The sequence below is a fragment of the Leucoraja erinacea genome, chromosome 29, assembly GCF_028641065.1.
Source record: "Leucoraja erinacea ecotype New England chromosome 29, Leri_hhj_1, whole genome shotgun sequence".
In the NCBI taxonomy this organism is placed as follows: Eukaryota; Metazoa; Chordata; class Chondrichthyes; order Rajiformes; family Rajidae; genus Leucoraja; species Leucoraja erinaceus.
Genome location: NC_073405.1, coordinates 14,461,250 through 14,484,778, shown reverse-complemented (window position 1 = coordinate 14,484,778; position 23,529 = coordinate 14,461,250). Strand labels below are relative to the sequence as shown.

Genomic DNA, 23,529 nt, shown 5'->3' with positions numbered 1-23,529 from the left:
AGTATTGATGTGGATAGAGAACTGGCTGGCAAACAGGAAGCAAAGAGTAGGAGTAAACGGGTCCTTTTCACAATGGCAGGCAGTGACTAGTGGGGTACCGCAAGGCTCAGTACTGGGACCCCAGCTATTTACAATATATATTAATGATCTGGATGAGGGAATTGAAGGCAATATCTCCAAGTTTGCGGATGACACTAAGCTGGGGGGCAGTGTTAGGTGTGAGGAGGATGCTAGGAGACTGCAAGGTGACTTGGATAGGCTGGGTGAGTGGGCAAATGTTTGGCAGATGCAGTATAATGTGGATAAATGTGAGGTTATCCATTTTGGTGGCAAAAACGGGAAAGCAGACTATTATCTAAATGGTGGCCGATTGGGAAAGGGGGAGATGCAGCGAGACCTGGGTGTCATGGTACACCAGTCATTGAAGGTAGGCATGCAGGTGCAGCAGGCAGTAAAGAAAGCGAATGGTATGTTGGCTTTCATAGCAAAAGGATTTGAGTATAGGAGCAGGGAGGTTCTACTGCAGTTGTACAGGGTCTTGGTGAGACCACACCTGGAGTATTGCGTGCAGTTTCGGTCTCCAAATCTGAGGAAGGACATTATTGCCATAGAGGGAGTGCAGAGAAGGTTCACCAGACTGATTCCTGGGATGTCAGGACTGTCTTATGAAGAAAGACTGGATAGACTTGGTTTATACTCTCTAGAATTTAGGAGATTGAGAGGGGATCTTATAGAAACTTACAAAATTCTTAAGGGGTTGGACAGGCTAGATGCAGGAAGATTGTTCCCGATGTTGGGGAAGTCCAGGACAAGGGGTCACAGCTTAAGGATAAGGGGGAAATCCTTTAAAACCGAGATGAAGAGAACTTTTTTCACACAGAGAGTGGTGAATCTCTGGAACTCTCTGCCACAGAGGGTGGTTGAGGCCAGTTCATTGGCTATATTTAAGAGGGAGTTAGATGTGGCCCTTGTGGCCAAGGGGATCAGAGGGTATGGAGAGAAGGCAGGTACGGGATACTGAGTTGGATGATCAGCCATGATCATATTGAATGGCGGTGCAGGCTCGAAGTGCCGAATGGCCTACTCCTGCACCTAATTTCTATGTTTCTATGTTTCTCTCCCCTCCCTCTCTTCCTCCCCTCTCTCCCGGACTCCCAATGGGGAGTCTGGCGGGCACGGTGCAGCGTAGATTGGCGGCACTGGCGCTGCAGTGTGAGTTGAAGGGCAGGAGAGAGGGAGGGAGGCTGCTGCGGCGGCTAGCAGTGTAGTGGTCGCAGCCGGCACACAGGAGGCGCTGACACCCGCTGCCCGGGACCGACGCGCTTCCCCAGACGGTGCAGATTGCTGTCATGTGGCGCAAAGAGACAACTGTGCTAGAACTGAAGACAGCGTGAGAATTCTGTCATCAGCGCGAGGGCGTGAGAATGGATTGAAATGCGTGATTCTCACGCTCAAAGCGTGAGAGCTGGCAGCCCTGCAGTTAGCCTGACATGAGTGGTGGGGAAGATACTGGAGTCGATTATCAAGATGTAATCCAAAGGCGCATTTGGCGGGGGTCGAGACCCCCCCCCCCCCTCGGGTCTCGACTCCCAGGTTAAGAACCGCTGAGATAAAGGATACAGGGGACAACATTTAGTGCAAATAGTGTCTGGAGATGGCGCTTGACCCGATGTGTGTGTGTGTTGTACTTCTTCCTTTCATTTAAGATTCTACGCTTTAAAAAAAAATCTTCATTTGAAGAAAATGTAGAAATGCTTGCTTTCTCCCAGGTTGATTTCCTGTCTGCGGGACCGAGCACACACACACACACATGAAGTTACAGTCATCCGGTCCATGTTCTGAAATTGGCGGTTTCTCTGCTCGGCAACAATGAAACTTCAACGGAACTTGCTGCGAGGTTTTTTTTTTAAATGCTGTCCACTCTCTGTTAAACGTGGTGTTTGTTTGCTTGCCACTGCCCAGAGTCTCTCTCGTTTCCTCTTCATTCGATTCACTGGAAGGGCACGGTATTTGAGAGCCCAAAATAAAATCAAGAATTTGATTGGTGACGGAGGGCAGCTTGTTTAAAAGTTAAACACTGACTGCTGCCGAATTGCACGGACGGCAACAGGGTGGAAAACGGGTTTCTGCCCTTCTGTGTCCTCCACCCATGAACACCTTCAGGCAACCTGATCCGTTCGTTTCCTGCGATTGCATTTCTAGTTGCATCGTGCAAAATAATTTACAGTTGAATTAAGACAATTTTTGAATGTGTGGTGGTTTTATATGTGCGAATGGCTGGAATCTGCTACTGTAAAGTAGCACACACAAAGGTATACAGTTTACCCTGAGCTGCAACTCTCTGGTGAGAGGCCACTGACTGACTGACTGACTGAGGGCTTTTAGTTTTGGTCGCTGGCTCCCCCGGTCACACGAGCAGAAGCCCCCATGTCCGGGGCGAGCTGCCCCCCGTGGAAGTTGTCCCATTGCCGAACATCACCGTTAAATAATTTTACTGTGAGGGGGTGGCGTTCGTGGGTGTGGCTGTTTGTGAGCGAGCGGTGCCAGAACAAAACCAGAGCTTCCACTTCCCTTACGAACCGAGCCAGTCCTCAAGTCCGCGACAACGGCGAGGAAGTCAGCGCAAAGTGCTCCATCATCGCGGCCCCGGAGCACAGTTAACGGCAAGCCACGAGGGAAACGATTAAAGGTGGGGTTAAGCAACTAGATACTTGGTGGGGTGCAAGGAAAGGAATTCTATGAGAGGAGAGAGTGCCATATGGGGGGTGGGAGGAGAAGTAGGGCACGGCCATGGGGGAGAGAGGAAGAAAGTGGAAGGGCTATGGGAAGGAGACGGGAAATGAGGGGAAGAGCGGGAAGGGAAGGCTATGGGGGTGAGGGGTAGAGGGAGGGCCATGGGGGGGGGGGGGGCTCTATGGGGGGGGAGGAAGGACTATAGGGGTAGGGAGGGCTATAGGAAGGGGAGGGGTAAGGAATGGTATTGGGGGAAGAGTGGGAAGGGAGGGCTATGGGGGAGTAGATTGTGAAGGGAGGGCTATTGGGAGGAGAGGGGCTAGGAAGGGCATTGGGGGAAGAGCAGAGAGGAGGGGGCAAGTAAACGCATTGAGAGGGGAGGGAGGACAATGGGGAGAGGACGGGGAAGGAAGGGCATTGGGAGAAGGGGGATATGAGGGTTGGGTAAGGGCAATAGGACATGATGTGAGTTATGGTGCAGAGCAAACTGGTTTTGGATGAAGGAATGTTTATGGACGCATAAATTGCATTACCTTTCGGCCTACCTCAAGAGACCTACCTGCCAATGAAGCTTTTGGGAAATGAATCGGTGTACATGGCAAGGTGAAGATAAGTTCGGACTAGGCAAATCGTGAAGTCCGAACCCCCTTGGTTTTGCAGACAATATTAGGTGGTGTGGGTTTCATTGCAGAGAGTTAGAAGGGAGGTGAGAAAATTGGTCATGGAACAAGTGAATGGTGATCTGAAGCATGCAATCTGAAAGGCAGAAATTCTCACTGGATTTTAATACTTGCCTGGATAAAGGGGTTGGAGAAACTGATTGGATTGGCAAGGATGAGGTTTAAGTCAGGAAAATCAAGGTCACTGGTGCTGAAGAAGGGCAAAGTCTGGACAGGTTCCGCTTCAACATCGAAGGGTCACCAATCTCAACTGTCCGAAAAGCCAGTGAAGAGTCTTGGCAAGGTGTTTAACAGCAGCCTGAAGGATACAGCATCTGTCCAGGCAACCTGTCAGGAGCTGGAGAGCTGGTTGAGAGCAGTGGACCGGTCGGGGCTTCCCGGCAAGTTCAAGGCATGGATTTACCAGCATGGTATCCTGCCAAGGATACTCTGGCCACTGCTTGTCTACGAAGTCCCAATATCCATCGTAGAGAGATTGGAGAGGAAAGTCAGTAGCTTTCTCAGAAGGTGGATGGGACTGCCCAGGAGCCTTAGCAGCATCGCCCTTTACGGAAATAACACCAAGCTCCAGCTGCCCCTGAAGTCCCTGGAGGAGGAGTTCAAGGTGACTCGGGCCAGAGAGGTGATGATGTACAGGGACTCCAGCGACCCCAAGGTGGCTCAAGCAGGGGTGGAGGTGAAAAATGGGAGGAAGTGGAGAGCAAGCAGAGTCCCGGATACGCCACAGAGTCCTGGTGGGAGCAGTGACTCGGGAAAGAGCAGGCCTGGGAATCTTCCCATCTCCCCAGTTTGACAAGGCCAAGGGGAAGGAGAGGTCCAGGAGGAAGTGAGGGCAGTGGTGGAGGAGGAGAGGTGTACCAGAGCAGTTGGATTGAGGTAGCTGGGAGCCTGGACAAGGTGGGAGCAGGCCATGGACCGAAAAGTCACATGGACTGAGCTCTGGCAGGCTGAACCACAGCGCATCAGGTTCCTGGTCCAGGCTGTGTATGATGTCCTGCCCAGCTCATCGAACCTCTTCATCTGGGGCAAAGCGGAATCTCCAGATTGCTCACAATGCTCAGGCAAGGGGACATTGGAGCACATCCTGAGCTGTTGCCCAATGTCTCTTGGGCAGGGCCGGTACACATGGCGTCACGACCAGGTTCTCAAACCCATTGCAGAAGCCATCAGCATGGGAATCAGCAGCTGCAGACGAGAACGCCCCACCACCCAGATGATCACCTTCGTGAAGGCCGGAGTGCAGCTGCCAAGAACCACAGCAGCCAGGAATCAGTCAGGAATCCTGGCGACTGCGCAGGACTGGCAGCTTTCCGTAGACCTGGTGAAACAGCTGAAGTTCCCACAGCACATTGCCACGACCACCCTGAGGCCAGATATCCTCCTGGTCTCAGAGGCGACCAAAAACATCGTCTTGTTGGAACTGACAGTGCCGTGGGAGGACCGTCTGGAGGAGGCCCACGAGAGGAAGATGGCCAAGTATGAAGAGCTGGTCATAGACTGCCGTAAGCAGGGCTGGAAGACAAGGTGTATGCCCATCGAGGTTGGCTGCAGAGGTTTTGCAGGGCAATCGCTCTACAAAGCCTTGAATGCACTGGGCATCAACGGAGTGGCAAGGAGAAGGGCCCATCAAGAACACCACAGAGGCAGCGGAGAAGGCATCAAGATGGCTCTGGATCAGGAGAGGAGGTCCATGGGGAGGAGCGAATGCCACCTGAACACAAGTCGTGGTCTGATCAACCACGGCTGGGTCGCCTGGGTGAGGGTGTCTGATGTTGAAAGATCCGAAACACCCAATGACCCCAGGTTACATCACTGATGATGTGTTCAGGAGCATCTATCGATGTATTTGTATCAATCATTGAATGGGTGTCCTCCCATACTCCAAAGATGTACAGGTTTGTAGGTTAATTGGCTTGGTATCATTGTAAATTGTCCCTATTGTGTGTATGTTAGTGTTAGAGTGTGGGGATTGCTGGTGAACACGGACTCGTTGGGCCAAAGGGCCTGTTTCCATGCTGTATCTCTAAACTAAACTGTTTTGTCTTCCCTCATCCTCTAATACTTCAGAGGAAACAATCCAAGTTTGACCAGGGGTCACAGTTTAAGGATAAGGGGGAAGTCTTTTAGGACCGAGATGAGAAATTTTTTTTCACACAGAGAGTGGTGAATCTGTGGAATTCTCTGCCACAGAAGGTAGTTGAGGCCAGTTCATTGGCTATATTTAAGAGGGAGTTAGATGTGGCCCTTGTGGCTAAGGGGATCAGGGGGTATGGAGGAAAGGCAGGTACGGGATACTGAGTTGGATCATCATCCATGATCATATTGAATGGCAGTGCAGGCTCGAAGGGCTGAATGGCCTACTCCTGCACCTATTTTCTATGTTTCTATGGCCAAGTCTGAAGAGGTTCCCGACCCAAAATGTCACCTTTCCCTTTTCTTCAGAGATGCTGCCTGACCCGCTGTGTCCAGTACTTTGTTTCTCTCTCGTTTGACCAACCTCTCCAGATAGCTAGTATGCTTTGATCCAGACAGGATCCTGCTAAACGTTTCCGCAGCCGCTCTAAAGTCTTTTATCCTGTAGTGTGGTGACCAGAACTGCACACAATGATTTTGCCGAGCTGAGAATCTTGATGTACATTCCTTGGATAAAATGGATATGAAGTATTTATTATTACGTAACCTATTCTCTCTGCCTCCATGGCTGATATCCTTCTTCTTGCAACCTCTCCTATCTTTAGATTTACTTTTCAGTTTGCTGTGTGCCTTTTATTATGGGACAAATAGCTAATTTCCTGGACCCACCCTGGCCTTATCAGATATGATATGTCATCGTTAGGCCTTTATTTAAGATGGGGCTCCAAGGAAAAACTGGGAATTAAAGACCAGTGAACCTAACGTCTGTGGTGGGTAAGTTACTGGAGAGGATTCTGGGGACCAAAACTGCGCACAACTTTCCAGACATGATCTCACCAGCTCACTGCCTGCTCTACCTGCATGTTTACGTTCAGTGACTGGTGTACAAGGACACCCAGTTCTCATTTAATTTCCCTTTTTCCTAATCTGACACCATTGAGATAATAATCTTGCCGCCAAAGTGGATAATCTCACATTTATTTACATTATACTGTATCTGCCAAGCATCTGCCTGCTCGCTCAACCTGTCCAAGTCACCCTGCAACCGCAGATCATTGTCTTTGCGGTTCACACTGCCACCCAGCTTTGTGTCATCTGCAAATCTGCTAGTGATCCCATCATCTAAATCATTAATAATTACTCTAGGGAAAATGACTTTGTGCAGCTCCCCTATCTATTCCTCATGATTTTGCAGGCCATATATAAGATCACCTATCATCCTCCTGGACTCCAAGGAATAGTCCCAGCCTGTGCAACCTTTCCCTATAGCTCAAGCCCTTGTGCCCTGGCAACATCCTTGTAAATATTCTCTGTACTTGTTCCAGCTTAACATCTTTCCCATATCAGGGTGCCTAAAACTATACACAATACTCAAAATGTGGCCTCATCAACAGATGTACAATGGTAACATTATGTCCTTGTCTCTACACTTAATACCCTGACTGGTGAAGGCAAATGAATCAAAATCCTTCTTGGCTCCTAAGCTTCCTGGCTACCTTTGATGCCTCGACCGGAATACCGACTGTCCTCAAGACACTTCTATTAACTGTCCCACGTTCCCTCGTCTTCAAGTCTTTCTCCACAGTGAAAGCAGAGGAGAAATACTCATCGAGGACTTTGCCCATCTCCTGCGAACCACACTTTGTTTTCTGAGGGGCCCTATTCTCTCTCTAGTTACAATCGTTTCCTTAATATTATCCGCCAAAGCTCTCTCCTCCCCCCCCCCCCCCCCCCCCTTATACCCTCCTCATTTCCTTCTTAAGTATGATGCTCAGATCCTGAGACAACCTTAGGGATAGACTTGATCCCATGTGCCTATATCTGTCCAATGCTTCCTTTTTCCAGACCAGTGCCTCAATTTTATTCGTCATCCAAGCTTGCTTATTCCCATTTGCCGTGCCCTTCACTCTAACAGGAACGTGCATGCCCTGAACTCTTGTCATCACACTTTTAAATCCCACTTTCCAGACATGCCCTTGCCTGCAAACCACCTACTCCATCATGCACCTCCTACTTTGCTTGGGCAGCCGACAACCCAAGGTAGGACTTTTGATTTCTTTAACATCAAGTAATCCTTGCATCCCCTATCTCTTCTTCCCTCCACCACCCTAATCGTTGTACTAGTTTTGCTGTTGAGGTTCACTCTTTGTATCACTTGTTATCACCTTCCGCACAGCCAACAATGTGCCATTGTGTGCTCCACCATTCATTGATTAAAATTTGCATAGTTGTGCTTATCTTTCATACATTTGTTCTATGTACCATTTTATATCTCTCTTTTCCCTTTCCTTGTCTCTTAGTCCGAAAGGTCACCTATTCCTTTTCTCCAGAGATGCTGCCGGACCTACTGAGTTACTCCAGCATTTTGTGTCTTCGGTGTAAACCAGCATCTGCAGTTCCTTCCTACACATTTTATCCACGTTCTGTGTTCATCCACCTTGTCTGCCAGGCCACTCGCATTAAATTAAACACAATTCAATCCAACTGCCCTTCCTCACTCCCTGCTGCGCTCCTGCCTATTTTGTCCACTGCACTTATTTTTTCACTTTGCATACTGACTTCCAGTCTCTCACCTGCCTCAACTGGGTGTATTAGATCTCACCCACTGCCAGTCCAGTTTAAATCCACTCGTGTAGTACGAGCAAACCTGCCTGCTAGGATTCTGGTTCCCATCCAGATCGGGTGCAAACTATCCCTCATGTACAGGTCACCTCTGCCCCAAATGTGAGCTCAGTGGTCCAAAAATCTGAATCCCTGTACCAGATGCTCAGCCACATATTCATCTGCCCTAGGGCCAGTGAGATGGCATCTACCTGTTGTGGCAGTAGGTGAACTGCAGTGGATCAAGGTTTGATGGTAGGCTAGAGTTAATGAGTTCCATAACCAGCCTCTTGAAGCACTTCATGATGGTGGATGTCAAGGCCACTGGACAGTTGTTATTAAGTTACAACATCTTGTCTTTTTTTGGCACTGGGTTGATAGTGATTATCTTGAGGCAGGTGGGCACCTCAATATGGAGAGATTGACGATGTCCATGAACACTCCCGCTTGTCAGTCCGTGCAGTTCCTAAGGACACTGTCAGCGAATCCGTCTGGGCCAGTTGTTTTCCATGGGTTCACCCTCAGGGAGGCCAATCTTACTGCTGCACCAGTGACCGTGGGAGCGGATGCACTCGAGTTTGTAGGGATAGATGCCGTGGCCCTGTTGGCCTTTTGCTCAAAGCAAACAAAGAATGCATCAAGTTCATCAGGGAGTGCTGTACTATCACCAGTGCTGCTGCCTGACTTCGCTTCTCATATATGCAGGTTATTGAGAGACACAGTGGGTAAATGTGTTCTCTGGCCCAGAGCTGACCATCAAACACTCACATACTAATCCTACGTAAATCCCATCTTTTAGTTTAGTTCAGAGATGCAACGTTTGCCCTTTAAAATCTTCTTCTCAGAGTATTGTTATCGCTGATATGGTTATCTTACGTTGCCAATCTTTTACCTCTCTTGAAGGTGACAGCAATCTTGTGGGAGGATTAGCAATGGAATATCTAGTTTCTGATACTATTGGATTCAATTCAGATAAACCCATTAGTATTGTCAGTGACTATATTGGCAATAGTTTGGAAGAGTTGATTATAAACACGTTTGAATTTGGAGTTCTAGGTATTAGAACATCAAGGAATGTGAATATTTTAAAATTTGGTTGGTATGTGACTTACAGGGGAATCTGCAAGATGTAGTCTTCCAAGGACTGTTCTTGTCCTTGATAAAGAGAGAATTTCATTGTTCTGTTTCTGAGCAAATGGTAATAAAACACTGTTGTGTATCTTGCTGAGTTTGTGAGCTGGCATTGAAGCCTAGGTGAATCACTGCAGCATATTTTGTAGATGAGGCATTCTGCAAAATGTAACAATCTGATAAAGCTTTAGATGTCGATCAATTGGGTTGGATGAAGCTTGTAGGGGGGTTGAACAATATTGGGGGGGAAAATTAGATGCAGCCAGTAAAACAACATCTGCACAGTAGAAGAGAATAAATGTTTTGGTAAAGCTGAAAGAAATTTGAGTCCATGCCGATGACGTCGTCTTTACTTGAGCCAATATAAAGTTACACTGAGCAAAACTAACCTTTGATAAATGGTGAAGTGCAAACAATTAGTAATAGGAAAATGGGCTTGTCAGATTGGACATTGTAACCAGTTTGGCGCGTCGATCTCTACAACTCCCGGACACCTCCTCCTACTTACCCTTGGACCATGACCCCACTGACGAGCACCAGGCCACCATATCTAGCACCATCACCGACCTCATCAATTCCCACGCCCTGCCCGACCAAGCTTCCAACCTCACTGTTCCCCAGCCCTGCACGGCCCTTTTTACCTTCTCCCCAAAATCCACAAACCCGACTCTCCCGGCAGACCCATTGTCCCTGCTTGTTCGTGCCCCACCGAACCCATCTCCACATACCTTGACTCCATACTATTCCCCTTGGTCAAATCCCATATCCACCTATGTTCTAGACACCTCAGACACTCTCCGCCGCCTCCGCGCATTCCACTCTCTAGGCCCTCACCCCCTCATCTTCACCATGGATGTCCAGTCACTCTACACCTCCATCCCCCACCAGGATGGCCTCAAAGCCCTTTGGTTCTTCCTCGACCAGAAGAGCAACCTATACCCAGCCACTGACACTCTCCTCCACTTAGCGGAGTTGGTCCTCACCCTCAACAACTTTACGTTGTTGTACTCCCATTTCCTCCAAACACAAGGTGTAGCTATGGGCACACGCATGGGCCCCAGCTACGCCTGCCTCTTTGTCGGGTACGTTGAACAATCCTTGTTCAATACGTACCAGGGCCCCATCCCCGACCTCTATCTCCGTTACATTGACGACTGCCTTGGGGCCACCTCCTGCACCTACACACAACTGACTGACTTCATCCACTTCACCACCAACTTCCATCCGGCACTCCGATACACCTGGACCATTTCCGACACTTCCCTGCCATTCCTTGACCTCACCATCTCCATCGCAGGGGACTGACTTCTGACCGACATACACTTCAAACCAACTGACTCACATGGCTATCTGGATTACACGTCTTCCCACCCTGCCCCCTGTAAAGACTCCATCCCCTACTCCCAATTCCTCCGCCTACGCCGCATCTGCTCCCAGGATGAGACGTTTCACACCAGGGCATCGGAAATGTCCTCGTTCTTCAGGGAACAGGGATTCCCCTCTGCCACCATTGATGAGGCTCGCACCAGGGTCTCATCCATACCCCGCAACACTGCTCTCTCTCCCCATCCCCGCACTCACAACAAGGGCAGAGTCCCCCTAGTCCTCACCTTTCACCCCACCAGCCGGCAAATACAACAAATAGCCCTCTGCCATTTCCGCCACCTCCAACGTGACCCCACCACTCGCCACATCTTCCCATCTCCCCCCATGTCTGCATTACTCAAAGAGCGCTCCCTCCGCAACTCCCTTGTCAATTCTTCCCTTCCCTCCCGTACCACCCCCTCCCCGGGCACTTCCCGTTGCAACCGCAAGAAATGCAACACCTGTCCTTTCACCTCCCCCCTCGACTCCATTCAAGGACCCAAGCAGTCGTTCCAGGTGTGACAAAGGTTCACCTGTATCTCCTCCAACCTCATCTACTGCATCCGCTGCTCTAGATGTCAGCTGATTTACATCGGGGAGACTAAACGGAGGTTTGAGCGATCGTTTCGCCGAACACCTCCGCTCAGTCCGCAATAACCTACCTGAACTCCCGGTGGCTCAGCACTTCAACTCCCCCTCCCATTCCCAATCCGACCTCTCTGTCCTGGGTCTCCTCCATTGCCAGAGTGAGCAACACCGGAAATTGGAGGAACAGCACCTCGTATTCCGCCTGGGTTGCTTGCGTCCGGATGGCTTGAATGTTGAATTCTCTCAGTTTTGCTAGCCCTTGCTGTCTCCTCCCCTTCCTTAACCCTCGAGCTGTCTCCTCCCATCCTCCCCCCCCCACCCCCCCCCGCCCTTGGGCTCCTCCTCCTCCCTTTTCCCTTCCTTCTCCCCCCCCCCACCCCCCATCAGTCTGAAGAAGGGTTTCGGCCCGAAACGTCGCCTATTTCCTTCGCTCCATAGATGCTGCTGCACCCGCTGAGTTTCTCCAGCAATTTTCTGTACCTTTGGCATTTATTCTTGTGTGTATATTTATGGTGAGGCACAGGTACAATGAAAATCTTGTTTGCACAGGAAACAAAAGAGAGTTGCTAAGAAACAAGGGAGACTTTTAAGTGTTGCAAGAAGCCGGGAATCCGACAAGGTCTGTAAATTAGGCGGACAATAGAAAATCTGTCTTTGAGAGAATAGGGTTTATAGCGGGGCATTATCATGCAAGCTGTAGGAGGCAGTGTGTTCTTAGTAAATTTCTTTTCAAAGAGGATGGTTGCGTTGAGGTGAGCTGAATCGATTTACCGACAACATGTCAATTTAAACTGTATTGAGTTTCAATACATAGTTTTTTGTTCCCTCTGGAACACTTTTTAAAAACTGCAAAGTGAAAATAGGGAGGAAATCTTGCATGCAAGGTATGTTGGAAGGAACAGCAGATGCTGATTTATACCGAAGATACACAAAATGCTGGAGTAACTCAACATCTCTGGAGAAAAGGAATAGGTGACATTTTAGCATCGCCTATTCCTTTTCTCCAGCGATGCTGCCTGGCCCGCAGAGTTACTCCAACATTTTATGTCTATCTTGCTTGTAATGTATCTGCTTGTGGTTTTGAGGCAAATTACTCTGATCAAATTACTAACATATCAAGCTGAGCAGGCAGTAAATATTGAATGAACTGCTGTAGTCAGCGACTGCACTTTGAAAAATATGTGAAAACAAACAAATGTGAAGAAAAATATGTGAAGACAATATCAAGTGAAACAAATTAACTTTTCAGCGGAAGAATAATTTATTTCCTAATCTTGTTGTCAATGCAGACTCTGTGTTTAAATTCTAATTTGCGAGTTGGCCTTAATGGTAATGAAGATAAGAATACTCAAGTTCCAGGAACGTACTAACCAGCGCGCTGCTTCATGAGGTTTCTCTACCATTTAATAAGATAGTGGATAATCACATTGTAACCATTACTCTACATTTCCATGTATGCCCAGTGACGGGAGAGAGAAAACGGGGGAATTATAGACCAGTTAGCCTGACATCGGTGGTGGGGAAGATGCTGGAGTCAATTATAAAAGATGAAATAACCGCACATTTGGATAGCAGTAACAGGATCGGTCCGAGTCAGCATGGATTTACGAAGGGGAAATCGTGCTTGACTAATCTTCTGGAATGTTTTGAGGATGTAACTAGGAAAATGGACAACTGAGAGCCAGTGGATGTAGTGTACATGGACTTTTAGAAAGCATTTGATAAGGTCCCACATAGGAGATTAGTGGGCAAAATTTGGGCACATGGTATTGGGGGTAGAGTGCTGACATGGATGGAAAATTGGTTGGCAGACAGGAAACAAAGAGGAGGGATTAACAGGTCCCTTTCAGAATGGCAGGCAGTGACTAGTGGGGTGCCACAAAGCTCGGTGCTGGGATGGCTGCTATTTATAATATACATCAATGATTTAGATGAAGGGATTCATAGTAACATTAGCAAATTTGCAGATGACACAAAGCTGGGTGGCAGTGTGAACTGTGAGGCGGATGCTATGAGAATGCACGGTGACTTGGACAGGTTGGGTGAGTGGCCAGATGCATGGTAGATGACGTTTAATGTGGATAAATGTGAGGTTATCCACTTTGGTATCAAAAACAGGAAGGCAGATTACTATCTAAATGGCGTCAAGTTGGGAAAAGGGGAAGTACAACGGGATCTGAGGGTCCTTGTTCATCAATCTATGTTGTAAGCATGCAGGTACAGCAGGCAGTGAAGAAAGCGAATGGCATGTTGGCCTTTATAACAAGAAGAGTTGAGTATAGGAGCAAAGAGGTCCTTCTGCGGTTGTACATGGCCCTATGAGATCACACCTGGAGTATTGTGTGCAGTTTTGGTCTCCCAATTTGAGGAAGGACATTCTTGCTACTGAGGGAGTGCAGTGTAGGTTTACAAGGTTAATTCCCGGGATGGTGGGTCTGTCATATGCTGAACGAATGGAGTGGCTGGGCTTGTACACTCTGGAGTTTAGAAGGATGAGAGGGTATATTATTGAAACATATAAGTTTGTTAAGGGTTTGGACACGCTAGAGGCAGGAAACATGTTCCCGATGTTGGGGGAGTCCAGAACCAGGGGGGGGATAATTTAAGAATAAGGGGTAAGCCATTTATAACTGAGAAGGAAACACAGGGAGATGTGAGTCTGTGGAATTCTCTGCCTCAGAGGGTGGTGGATGCCATTTCTCTGGATACTTTCAAGAGAGAGCTAGATAGGGCTCCTAAAGATAGCGGAGTCGGGGGATATGGGGAGAAGGCAGGAATGGGATATTGATTGGGGATGATCAGCCATGATCACATTGAATGGCGGTGCTGGCTTGAATGGCCTACCCCTGCACCTATTGTCTATTGATACTGCACCCACTAGCTTATCACAAATGCAGCTACTTCTAAGTGTAAACATATTTTAAATCCTCTGCTACCATGGACATTTAAGGACGTGAGTTTCAAAGCTTGGCAAGCTGCTGCGAAGATCAGATTGTCTCTTTTCTAAATTCAACTTCTCATCGTGCACCCTGTAAAAAAATCCTCAAGTGTTTGTAGATTTCAATTAACTTCAATTAACCAGCTAGCCTGTAAAGCCTTGCCCTTATAAAAGATCTGGCCCACTTCAATTATCAATTAGAACACACCACCTCTGAACTGCTAACTGTACATGATGGTGTGTAACCTGTTTATTGTCTTCTGAAGTGTCCTCAGCAGCTGAAGCACATCCTCCTTGGACTTTCCAAGAAATAAATTAGATTATTCCATTAACTTAATCACCACATACCAGTCTTTTTTTGTGGATCGTGGCCAGAGGAGAAATTGTCGGAGAGTAGTGGAGGAAGGGGCAATGTTGGAGGGACAGTATTGCTGTAGGAACATGGAGGGAGGGTCATAAAGACATCTAGTCATATCGCACAAAAGGCTGGAGACTGTGCATCTACCTCATCTATTCCACACGTGACACACTTTCCAAGCTTAACACGATCTTTCCTATAGCAGGTTGACTAAAACTGAACGCAATACTTGCGTTCAGTGCCTTGGACTAACATAACGTCCCAACTTCTGTACTCGGGCATTTGTATGCAGAGAGTCTCTATGACTGGGGGGTGTGGGGGTGTTATGATGGAGATGGAGCGCTTTTGCACTAGAGCAGTGACTAGTGAGATACCGCAAGGCTTGGTGCTAGGACGGCAGCTATTTACAATATACATTCATGATTTAGAGATAAAGGAATTAAAAATACATTAGCAAATTTGCAGATGACACAAGGCTGGGTGGCAGTGTGAACTGTGAGGAGGATGCTATGAGGATGCAGGGTGACTTGGACAGGTTGGGTGAGTGGGCAGATGCGTGGGTGAGGTTATCCACTTTTGTGGCAAGACCAGGAAGGCAAGTGATTATCTGAATTGAATTGAATTGAATTTCCTTTATTGTCACGAAATTTTTGTGCCTGCAGTCATACATACAATGATACAATAAAAACAACAATAAACACAAATTAACTTCCACCACAGTGAGTCCTCCAAACACCTCCTCACTGTGGTGGAGGCAAAAATCTTAGGGTTGCAGTCTCTCCCTCTGCTCCCTCTGCGCTGAGGCGATTCCCCACCGGGCGATGGTACAAACAGTCTCGCAGCTCACCGAACCCCGGGAACGGGCCGGTTCAAACACTGCGGCCCGGGGTGGTCGAAGCCGCCGCACCTCCAGTCCAGCACACGCAGCCGCCGGCCCGCGGCTGAACCCAGGACTCTGGACACCGCCGCCAGAACGTCGTCCCAGCCCGGAGCACCGTCCCAGCCCCCGGACCGGATCGCCCTCACGTGAGTACCGTTCCACCCTCGGGCTGGGCCACTCCGACGGGAGCACCGTTCCTCCCTCGGGCTGGGCCACTCCGACGGGAGTGCCGTTCCTCCCTCGGGCTGGGCCACTCCAGCCCCTCACCAGGCCGCTCTCACGGGAGCACTGTTCCATCCCGGGCTGGGCCGGGAGCGAGCCCAGGACGCGTCCTGTCAGCTGCCTCTAGAGTCCCGAGGTCGCCGGCTCCACTAGGCCTCAGCGTAGACGGAGGCAAAGAAGGGGGATACGACAAAAGGTCGTATTCCCCCGAAGGGAGTGACAGCAGCCCCCGTTTCACCCCCCCCCCCACCCCCCCTCCGCCTAAAAACCAAAAACATAACTACACAAAACGAAAAAAACAACACAAAAAAGTAAAAGACAAACGGACTGCAGGCGAGCCGCAGCCATTCCCAGCGCCGCCACTTCCGGAGAATGGTGTCAAGTTGGCAAAAGGGGAAGTACAACCAGATCTGGGGATCCTTGTACGTCACTCACTGAAAGTAAGCAGGCAGGTAGAGCAGTCAGTGGAGAAAGCTAATGGTATGTTGGCCTTCATTACGAGAGGAGTTGAGTATAGGAGCAAAGAGGTCCTTCTGTAGTTGTACAGGGCCCTGGTGAGACCACTGCCGGAGTATTGTGTGAAGCTTTGGTCTCCAAATTTGAGGAAGGACATTCTTGCTATTGAGGAAGTGCAGCACAGGTTCACAAAATTAATTCCCAGGATGACGTGACTGTCATATGTTGAAAGAATGGAGTGACTGGGCTTGTATACATTGAGTTTAGAAGGATGAGAGGGCATCTTATTGAAACGTGTAAGATTATTAAGGGATTGGACATGCTAGAGGCAGGAAAAATGTTCCCGATGTTGGGGGAGTCCAGAACCAGGGGCCACAGTTTAAGAATAAGGAGTAGGCCATTTAGAACAGAGATGAGGAAAAACTTTTTTACCCAGAGATTTGTGAATCTGTGGAATTCTCTGCCTCAGAAGGCAGTGGAGGCCAATTCTCTGGATGTTTTCAAGAGAGAGTTATATAGAGCATTTAAAGATAGCGGAGTCAAGGGATATGGGGAGAAGGCAGGAATGGGGTACTGATTGTGGATGATCAGCCATGATCACAGTGACTCTGACTCGAAGGGCCAAATGACCTACTTCTGTTTGCAGTTTGCATTTCTGTTTGCTCCATTACAGGAAGGAAGTGGAGGCTTTGGAGAGGTTTACCAGAATGTTGCCTGGATTAGTGGGTATTAGCTACAGGAAAGAAGTTGGACAAACTTGGATTGTTTTCTCTAGAATGTCAGAGGTCAGTGGCGGCCTGATGGACATCATGGGAAAAGATAGACAGAAAGGGAAGGGGAAAGAGAAATATTCTGCCACCCTTCTAATTTTTCTTCCCCTGCCCTTCCCTCCATTTGCCCATAGGCCACGGCTCACAATGGCATTGGTGGGGCGGGAGTGGAAGAAGAGTGCGTGCGTGTGTGCTTGTGATTACTGCTACAATTCCACGCATTCACCTGATAATGCTGCTTTCCACAAACTTCCGCAATTTTGCCTTTTGTGTCAATCACAAGATCCTTTTCCAATCTGAATCTTCTCATCAGCTCTGAATTTCCCAGGAATTCTTTCTTTAAAATAAGATGGTATAATTCCTCATTTAACCACATTCCCCCATAAAAGATCAGCTTGTATGCATGTGGAACGATGTACTGATTTTCATTTCATTGGGGATACCAGCATTGTATGTCACCTGTTGAGCAGAGTGGCTGCATTCCATCATTTAATTGTTTCAGAAATGGGCACACTTTTTAAGCAAGAATTATTATTACTTCATTCTCTTATCTTTCTAATCAAAACTGCGGCATGTTGCCTTGGTGACTCAAACACGTTCCCCTCCAGAGCACCTCTGATGTCAACACCATGGCAGCCAAGGTGAGGCAGATAAGTGATTGGTGGAGGTAGTGGCTGTTTTGCAAACATACAGCATTTATCTAAATTTAACTGGCTAAGGGGCTTAGTTTAGAGATGGAGCACGGAAACAGGCCCTTCGGCCCACCGGATCCGTGCCGATCCGAGATCCTACACCCACTAGGGACAATTTTTATATTTACTAAGTCAATTAACCTACATACCTGTATGTCTCTGAAGTGTGCCAGGAAATCGAAGATCTCGGAGAAAACCCACACAGGTTGCAGGGAGAACGTAGAAACTCCTTACAGACAGCACCTGTAGTCGGGATCGAACCTTGGTCTCCAGCGCTGCATTCACTATAAGGCAACAACTCTACCGCTGCGCCACCCACCGTGCTGAAAGATTTTCCATCTTTTCTATCTCCCCACCCTATCCGAAGATAGATTGGTGGAAAAAGTGAAAAAGAGGAGATGGATGTTATGAGTGTGTGTAAATATTTGTTGCTTGCCACATATTGGTCACGTCTGATGTACTTGTGATTCTCCGATGGTTACAGTTTAGTTGATTGTCACGTGTACCGATGTACAGTGAAGAGCTTTCTATTGCATGCAATCTAGGCAGCAGAAAGACAATACATGATTTTATCATTTGCAGTGTATAGCTGCATGATAAAGTATAACTGTGATTGGGGGGACCTGGGCAGTGTTGTAGAGCAGAGAGATCTAGGGAGTGTAGGTAGATAGTTCCCTGAGGGTGATATTCTGGGTAGATAGGGTGGTAAAGGCTTGTGGTACATTGGCCTTCAGTCAGGTATTGAGTATGGAAGTTGGCTCCTATATTCAATTCCTCTTGTTATAAAAGCCAACATGCCATTTCTTAGCGCTAACGGCAGGTACTCGGGGAAACGTGGTAACTTGTGAAGATTTTCAACATGTTGAAAAATGTCCACGAGTAAAATATACTCGGGATGTAAAAATTAGATGCTTTTTAACACGTAGTCATACCGTAGTAGCTCGTGCGTTTACCGTAGTAGGACCTGGTGTCCAATATCACTATTGTATGTTCATGATGGAAATAAGAATACTCTGTATATTCATTACCTTTGAATTGTAGTTTTATGTAATCCTCCCATAATTTCTGAGTTCCATTTCACAATATCTATCAGACATACAGAATGTTGCAAGGTAATATCTTGCCCAAACTCAGTTGTCTCAATAAATATCACAAAATATGCCATTGTTTCAGCCACATTATGAGAAAATGTAGAATGTAGGTTATTTGTTATCAATCACCCCATCCCAGAAACAACAGTACTTAAAGAAGAACATTTGTTTTACTAATTTACGAGCATGTACCATGCAGAGTCCGTTGATCCATATCCAACAAACTGTTGTGATAATTGCATAAAAGGTATTATTGTCTAAGAAATTTGGTGTGGAATGACAATCCATCTCAGTACTCATTTAGGCAAGTCCCAAGTTATAGATACTTTTCCCCAACCCCCAATCCCCCTCGCCCGATCTTCATTGAACCTACCATTTGACCAATCTTTTACTCAGCTGCTGTAACGTTTCCTTCCTATCAAAATCTCTGTGTAGCATCTCTGTCCCTATCTTCCAATTCCCACTTTGAAATAAAATACAACTTTCGACTTAAAAAATTTGCAGCAGGATCGCTATATAAATGCAAATATATGGTAATTTATCATATCATCCCCCCCACCCCCCATCCCCGAATGGCCTCCTCCTGCACCTATTTTCTATGTCTATGTATAAATCTCCTATTTTACTTTGAAATTATATTATTTTATAACTGTTTGTAACATCAGTAACCACCTTAATGTTCGTGCGTTTAGTACCGGGTATGCTTGAAACTATTTATAGTAATGTACTGTATCTTTAAAAAAAAAAGATATCAACCAGGTGTGAAAATTACACTGAATCGAACGATGATTGAAAATGCATGGGAATCGATTTATCGCGACCCTGCTGCAAAATTTTTAAGTCGAAATTTGTATTTTATTTCAAAGTGGGAATTTGAAGATGGGGACAGAGATGCTAAACAGAGATTTTAAACTCGGGAGAGCTCTTGGGTGAACTCGCACAGTGGAACAGGGCTTAAGGCAGCATCTATGGAGCGAAGGGAATAGGCAACGTTTTGGGCCGGGTCTGAAGAAGTGTTTCGCCCCGAAACATTGCATTTTTCCTGGGGGGGGGGGGGGGGGGGAATATCCCAGTGTGAGAGTGAGTCACCACCTGCTTACAGCGGTCCCACATCCTTCTTCACGTAACAAGGCACATCCACTTTCTAAAGAAGGAGAGAAGAGGAGGGAGGTAGAGAGAGGGGGATCTAAAGGGTAACTGGTTTTGGTCTCCAATCACCTCACAAAGGGCATCCAACAGTGGTGGTGAAGCAGAAGGGAGAACCCTCTCCCCCCCCCCCTCTCTATAATTTACAATTTCACCAATTAACCGCTAAACATATACGTCTTTGGAGTGTGGGAGAAACCAGAGCACCTGAATAAACCCATGTGGTCACAGGGAGAATATACAAACTCCATATAGACAGTACCTGTAGTCACCAGTACTGTTGCATCATGTGTAAGTCTTTATATAAAATTTACCTTTTTTTCCTCTCTATCTCAGGTAAAGGATGAAAAGGTCTACACGATTACTTGAAAAGGTTGTGCTGTGTGTCTTGATAACTCTGGGATTGGTCTTTGTGTTTTGGAATGATGGCCCATTGCAAAAGACTGATGACGTTGTCACAGAAGCTATCCATCACAAAGATTTACCAAAGCTTGTTGTTGAAGCAATTAAATTGGTGGTTGAGCCCAAGTGCCGAGAAAACAAGACATTCCTGGACCAACCCGCATTTAACCAACAGCCCCAGCACATAAAAAACTTCTTGCAGTATAAACACTGTCGAGAATTTGGTATGATTCAGAATGTCCCAAACAAGTGTTGGGGTCGAGAAGGCTCTGGCAATGTCTTCTTGCTTCTGGTGATCAAGTCTGACCCATTCAACCAGGACCGACGCGATATGGTAAGAAAGACCTGGGGGAAGGAACGTGAATTCCAAGGGGTCCAAATACGGAGGGTCTTTATGTCCGGTGTCTCTCCTGACCAGAAGGAAGGGAAGAAGTTGAATTGGCTGTTAGCAACTGAGAATAGAGAACATGGAGACATCCTGCAATGGGATTTCCTGGATACCTTCTTCAACCTGACACTCAAGCAGTACAAGTTGCTGCAGTGGGTCGATGAATTTTGCCCCAGTGCTCGGTTCATCTTCAATGGAGATGATGATGTCTTTGCTAACACTGACAACATGGTTCATTACTTGCTGGGCATGAATTCTCACCAGCACCTGTATGTGGGGCATCTCATTCATGGGGTTGGGCCCATCCGAGAGAAGAGGAGCAAATATTATGTGCCAGAGGTGGTGACCTCCAGCAACTCGTACCCACCGTACATTGGCGGAGGGGGCATACTTATGTCTGTTTACACAGCTAATATTATCTATCGCATTGCCAAAAACCTCGAACTATTCCCCATTGATGATGTTTTCCTGGGGATGTGCCTGGCTAAGGCTGGGCTGGCCCCAAGCTCGCACCTGGGCTTCAGAACAGCTGGAATCAGGGTTCCATCCATTCAGGATGACTCGTTCAATCCTTGCTATTATCGTGAGTTGCTGCTGGTGCACCGTTTTCGGCCATATGAACTGCTGTTGATGTGGGATGCAGTGCACAATGCTAGTCTGAGGTGTGCTTACTCTCCGCAGAGAATTGCATTGGAGGCAAGGAACCGCGGGAGATGGTAACAACTGTTGGAATGTAGTACCGTCTGTGGATGTGCATTTTTTTCCAAAGTTGCTCGTGTTGTTTAAGATATGTTGCTGAATTGCGAAATGACATTGAATCAAATGCCTATGTCCTGTGTCTTTTTATATCCTCTGTGTTTGATATGTTGTTAGGCTGCAAGAGGAACATCATCCCTCGGCCTAATATCTATTGCACTCATAGCCACATTGAAACAGGGACACTACAATCTATTGTGGCCAAGTTAAAACCACTCCAGATGAACAGAGGTCACTTGGCACTGAGCACACCCCCGTGGCACATTTGCACTGTACGATGCATTTTTAACAAATGATGCATCGGAACACCTTATTTTTGCCTTTTCTTACCTGCAGCCTACCCTGCAAAATGAGCAGTGGAATAAATGTATTTCCTGGTAGGGAACACCGAGAATGATGGATAAATGAGAATACTTTGAATCACTGTCTTTAGTTGTCTCAGAATTGAAGGATCGGAGAGGCAATAAATATCATCACTTAACTGCTAAAAGCCTATCATGGATTGAACAACCCAATGGGCTGAACCTTGTCCAGCTTCTTTGCGCCAACTTAGATACCAAGGCCTTCTTCTAACAGACCATCCGAGTAATAATATTCCTCTTCAACTACAGTATTTCTTGTATTTGGCAAGTTCAAGCCCTATGTTATATATCTTTGAATGATGTTGTCTTTCTGGAAAGACTGATGCTACTGGATGTCATGAAATAATTTGTTTATATTACTCGTGTATTGTTGGGATTAAATCTTTTGTAGACCAAAGAAAGAAAAATGGTCTTGATTTAATTAAAAAATTAATTGTCTTCCTCGGTTTTATTTAAGGTATTCCCTGTCAGTAGGTAAAGTAGTGATGAACAGGCATGTGAAATTATTCTTCTATCATCCTTCACTGGCCTTAAAGCACTTTGGCATGTCTTGATGTAGTAGTTGTGTCTCAGTACTCTCTGTTCTATCCATATCTCATAGAACATAGAACATAGCATAACACAGGAGCAGACCTTTGGCCCACAATGTCAGCACCAAACTTGATGCCAATTTAAAATAATTCCATCTGCCTGCACAGGGTCTATATCCTTCCATCGTCTGTACGTTCTTGTTCCTATCCAAAAACTCTTAACTGTTGCTAATATACCTGATTCCACCACATCCACCAGGAAGCATTCCAGGCACCTACCACTCTATCTATACATTTGTATATCCCCTTTCACCTAAAATCTATCTTCTCCCCGCACCCCACCCCCTGGTTTTTTACATATTTTAATAATATGCCGTCCTGGGAATATGAGGACCACTCATAATGTTATATCTCAGTCACGTCCCTTTTTAACCACTTCTGCTAGCTTGCTAAATCTCCACTACACCCGCCCCAGCACCATCACTTCCTTCCTGTACTTCTGTATTTCAGCTGAGGATTGACCAATGTTGCCATTAGTTTATGACCAATGTTGTGTTAAACGTTTGTGTAAATGTTCTCCGGTTTGTTTTATGTGGGGGAGGGGGAAACATTTTTCAGGACTTGCAGCAGAGTTGACCCTTTGCTTGGGATCGCTCCAACTGCGGCCTTGACATCGGGAGCTCAGCAGTCTCGGGAGAGGCCGTGGTTGTCGGGAGCTCCAATCGACCAGGATCGACCGTCCGGCGCGGGGGAGCTGACATCCCCTGATGCAGGAACAGATCGCCTCGACGTGGTGGACCCACCGCTGGCTACGGGAGTCAAGATCATCCCGTCAACGGAGGGCTCGAGGCCCCCGACCGCGGGATAGCAAAGGGAAGAGTGAACTTTTTTTCACCTTCCATCAGAGAGAGGAATGTGGAGGAGTCTCTGTGATGGATGCTTATGTTAAAATGTGTTTTATGTGTTCCATTGCTTTTTTAGTTGTATGACGGACTTGGCAAATTAAATTCCTCGTATGTTGCGAAACATACTTGGCTAATAAAGTATCATTGTGATTGTGATTCATTTGGAGCACAACCTTCCTTTTCTGGTCATGTTATAGAAAAGATATGGAGGCTTTGGAGAGGTGCATGAGGGATAGATAGACTTTTTCCCAGGATGGAGTGGTCCAATAATAACAAGCATAGATTTATGGTGTGAGAGTGAATGTTTAACAGTGATATTCAAAGCAAGCTTTTTCTCGGAAAATGGCAGGCGTCAGGAATACACAATGGGAGTTGGTCAAAGCAGATGCCACAGCAATATTT

The 23,529-nt window shown here is 47.0% G+C and overlaps 1 protein-coding gene across 1 annotated transcript; it reads left to right on the top strand.

The window, feature by feature from the left end:
- Positions 1-743: 743 nt before the first annotated feature.
- LOC129711209 (N-acetyllactosaminide beta-1,3-N-acetylglucosaminyltransferase 3-like) lies at positions 744-23,268 on the top strand. The gene is made up of 2 exons (XM_055658684.1): positions 744-2,689; positions 20,121-23,268. The coding sequence occupies exon 2, from the start codon at positions 20,128-20,130 to the stop codon at positions 21,292-21,294; it is 1,167 nt and encodes a 388-aa protein (XP_055514659.1). The 5' UTR covers positions 744-2,689; positions 20,121-20,127; the 3' UTR covers positions 21,295-23,268.
- Positions 23,269-23,529: the final 261 nt, after the last annotated feature.

Excerpts from the sequence above, each read along its gene's own strand:
- LOC129711209 (XM_055658684.1), top strand. The coding sequence starts at position 20,128 with ATGAAAAGGTCTACACGATTACTTGAAAAGGTTGTGCTGTGTGTCTTG.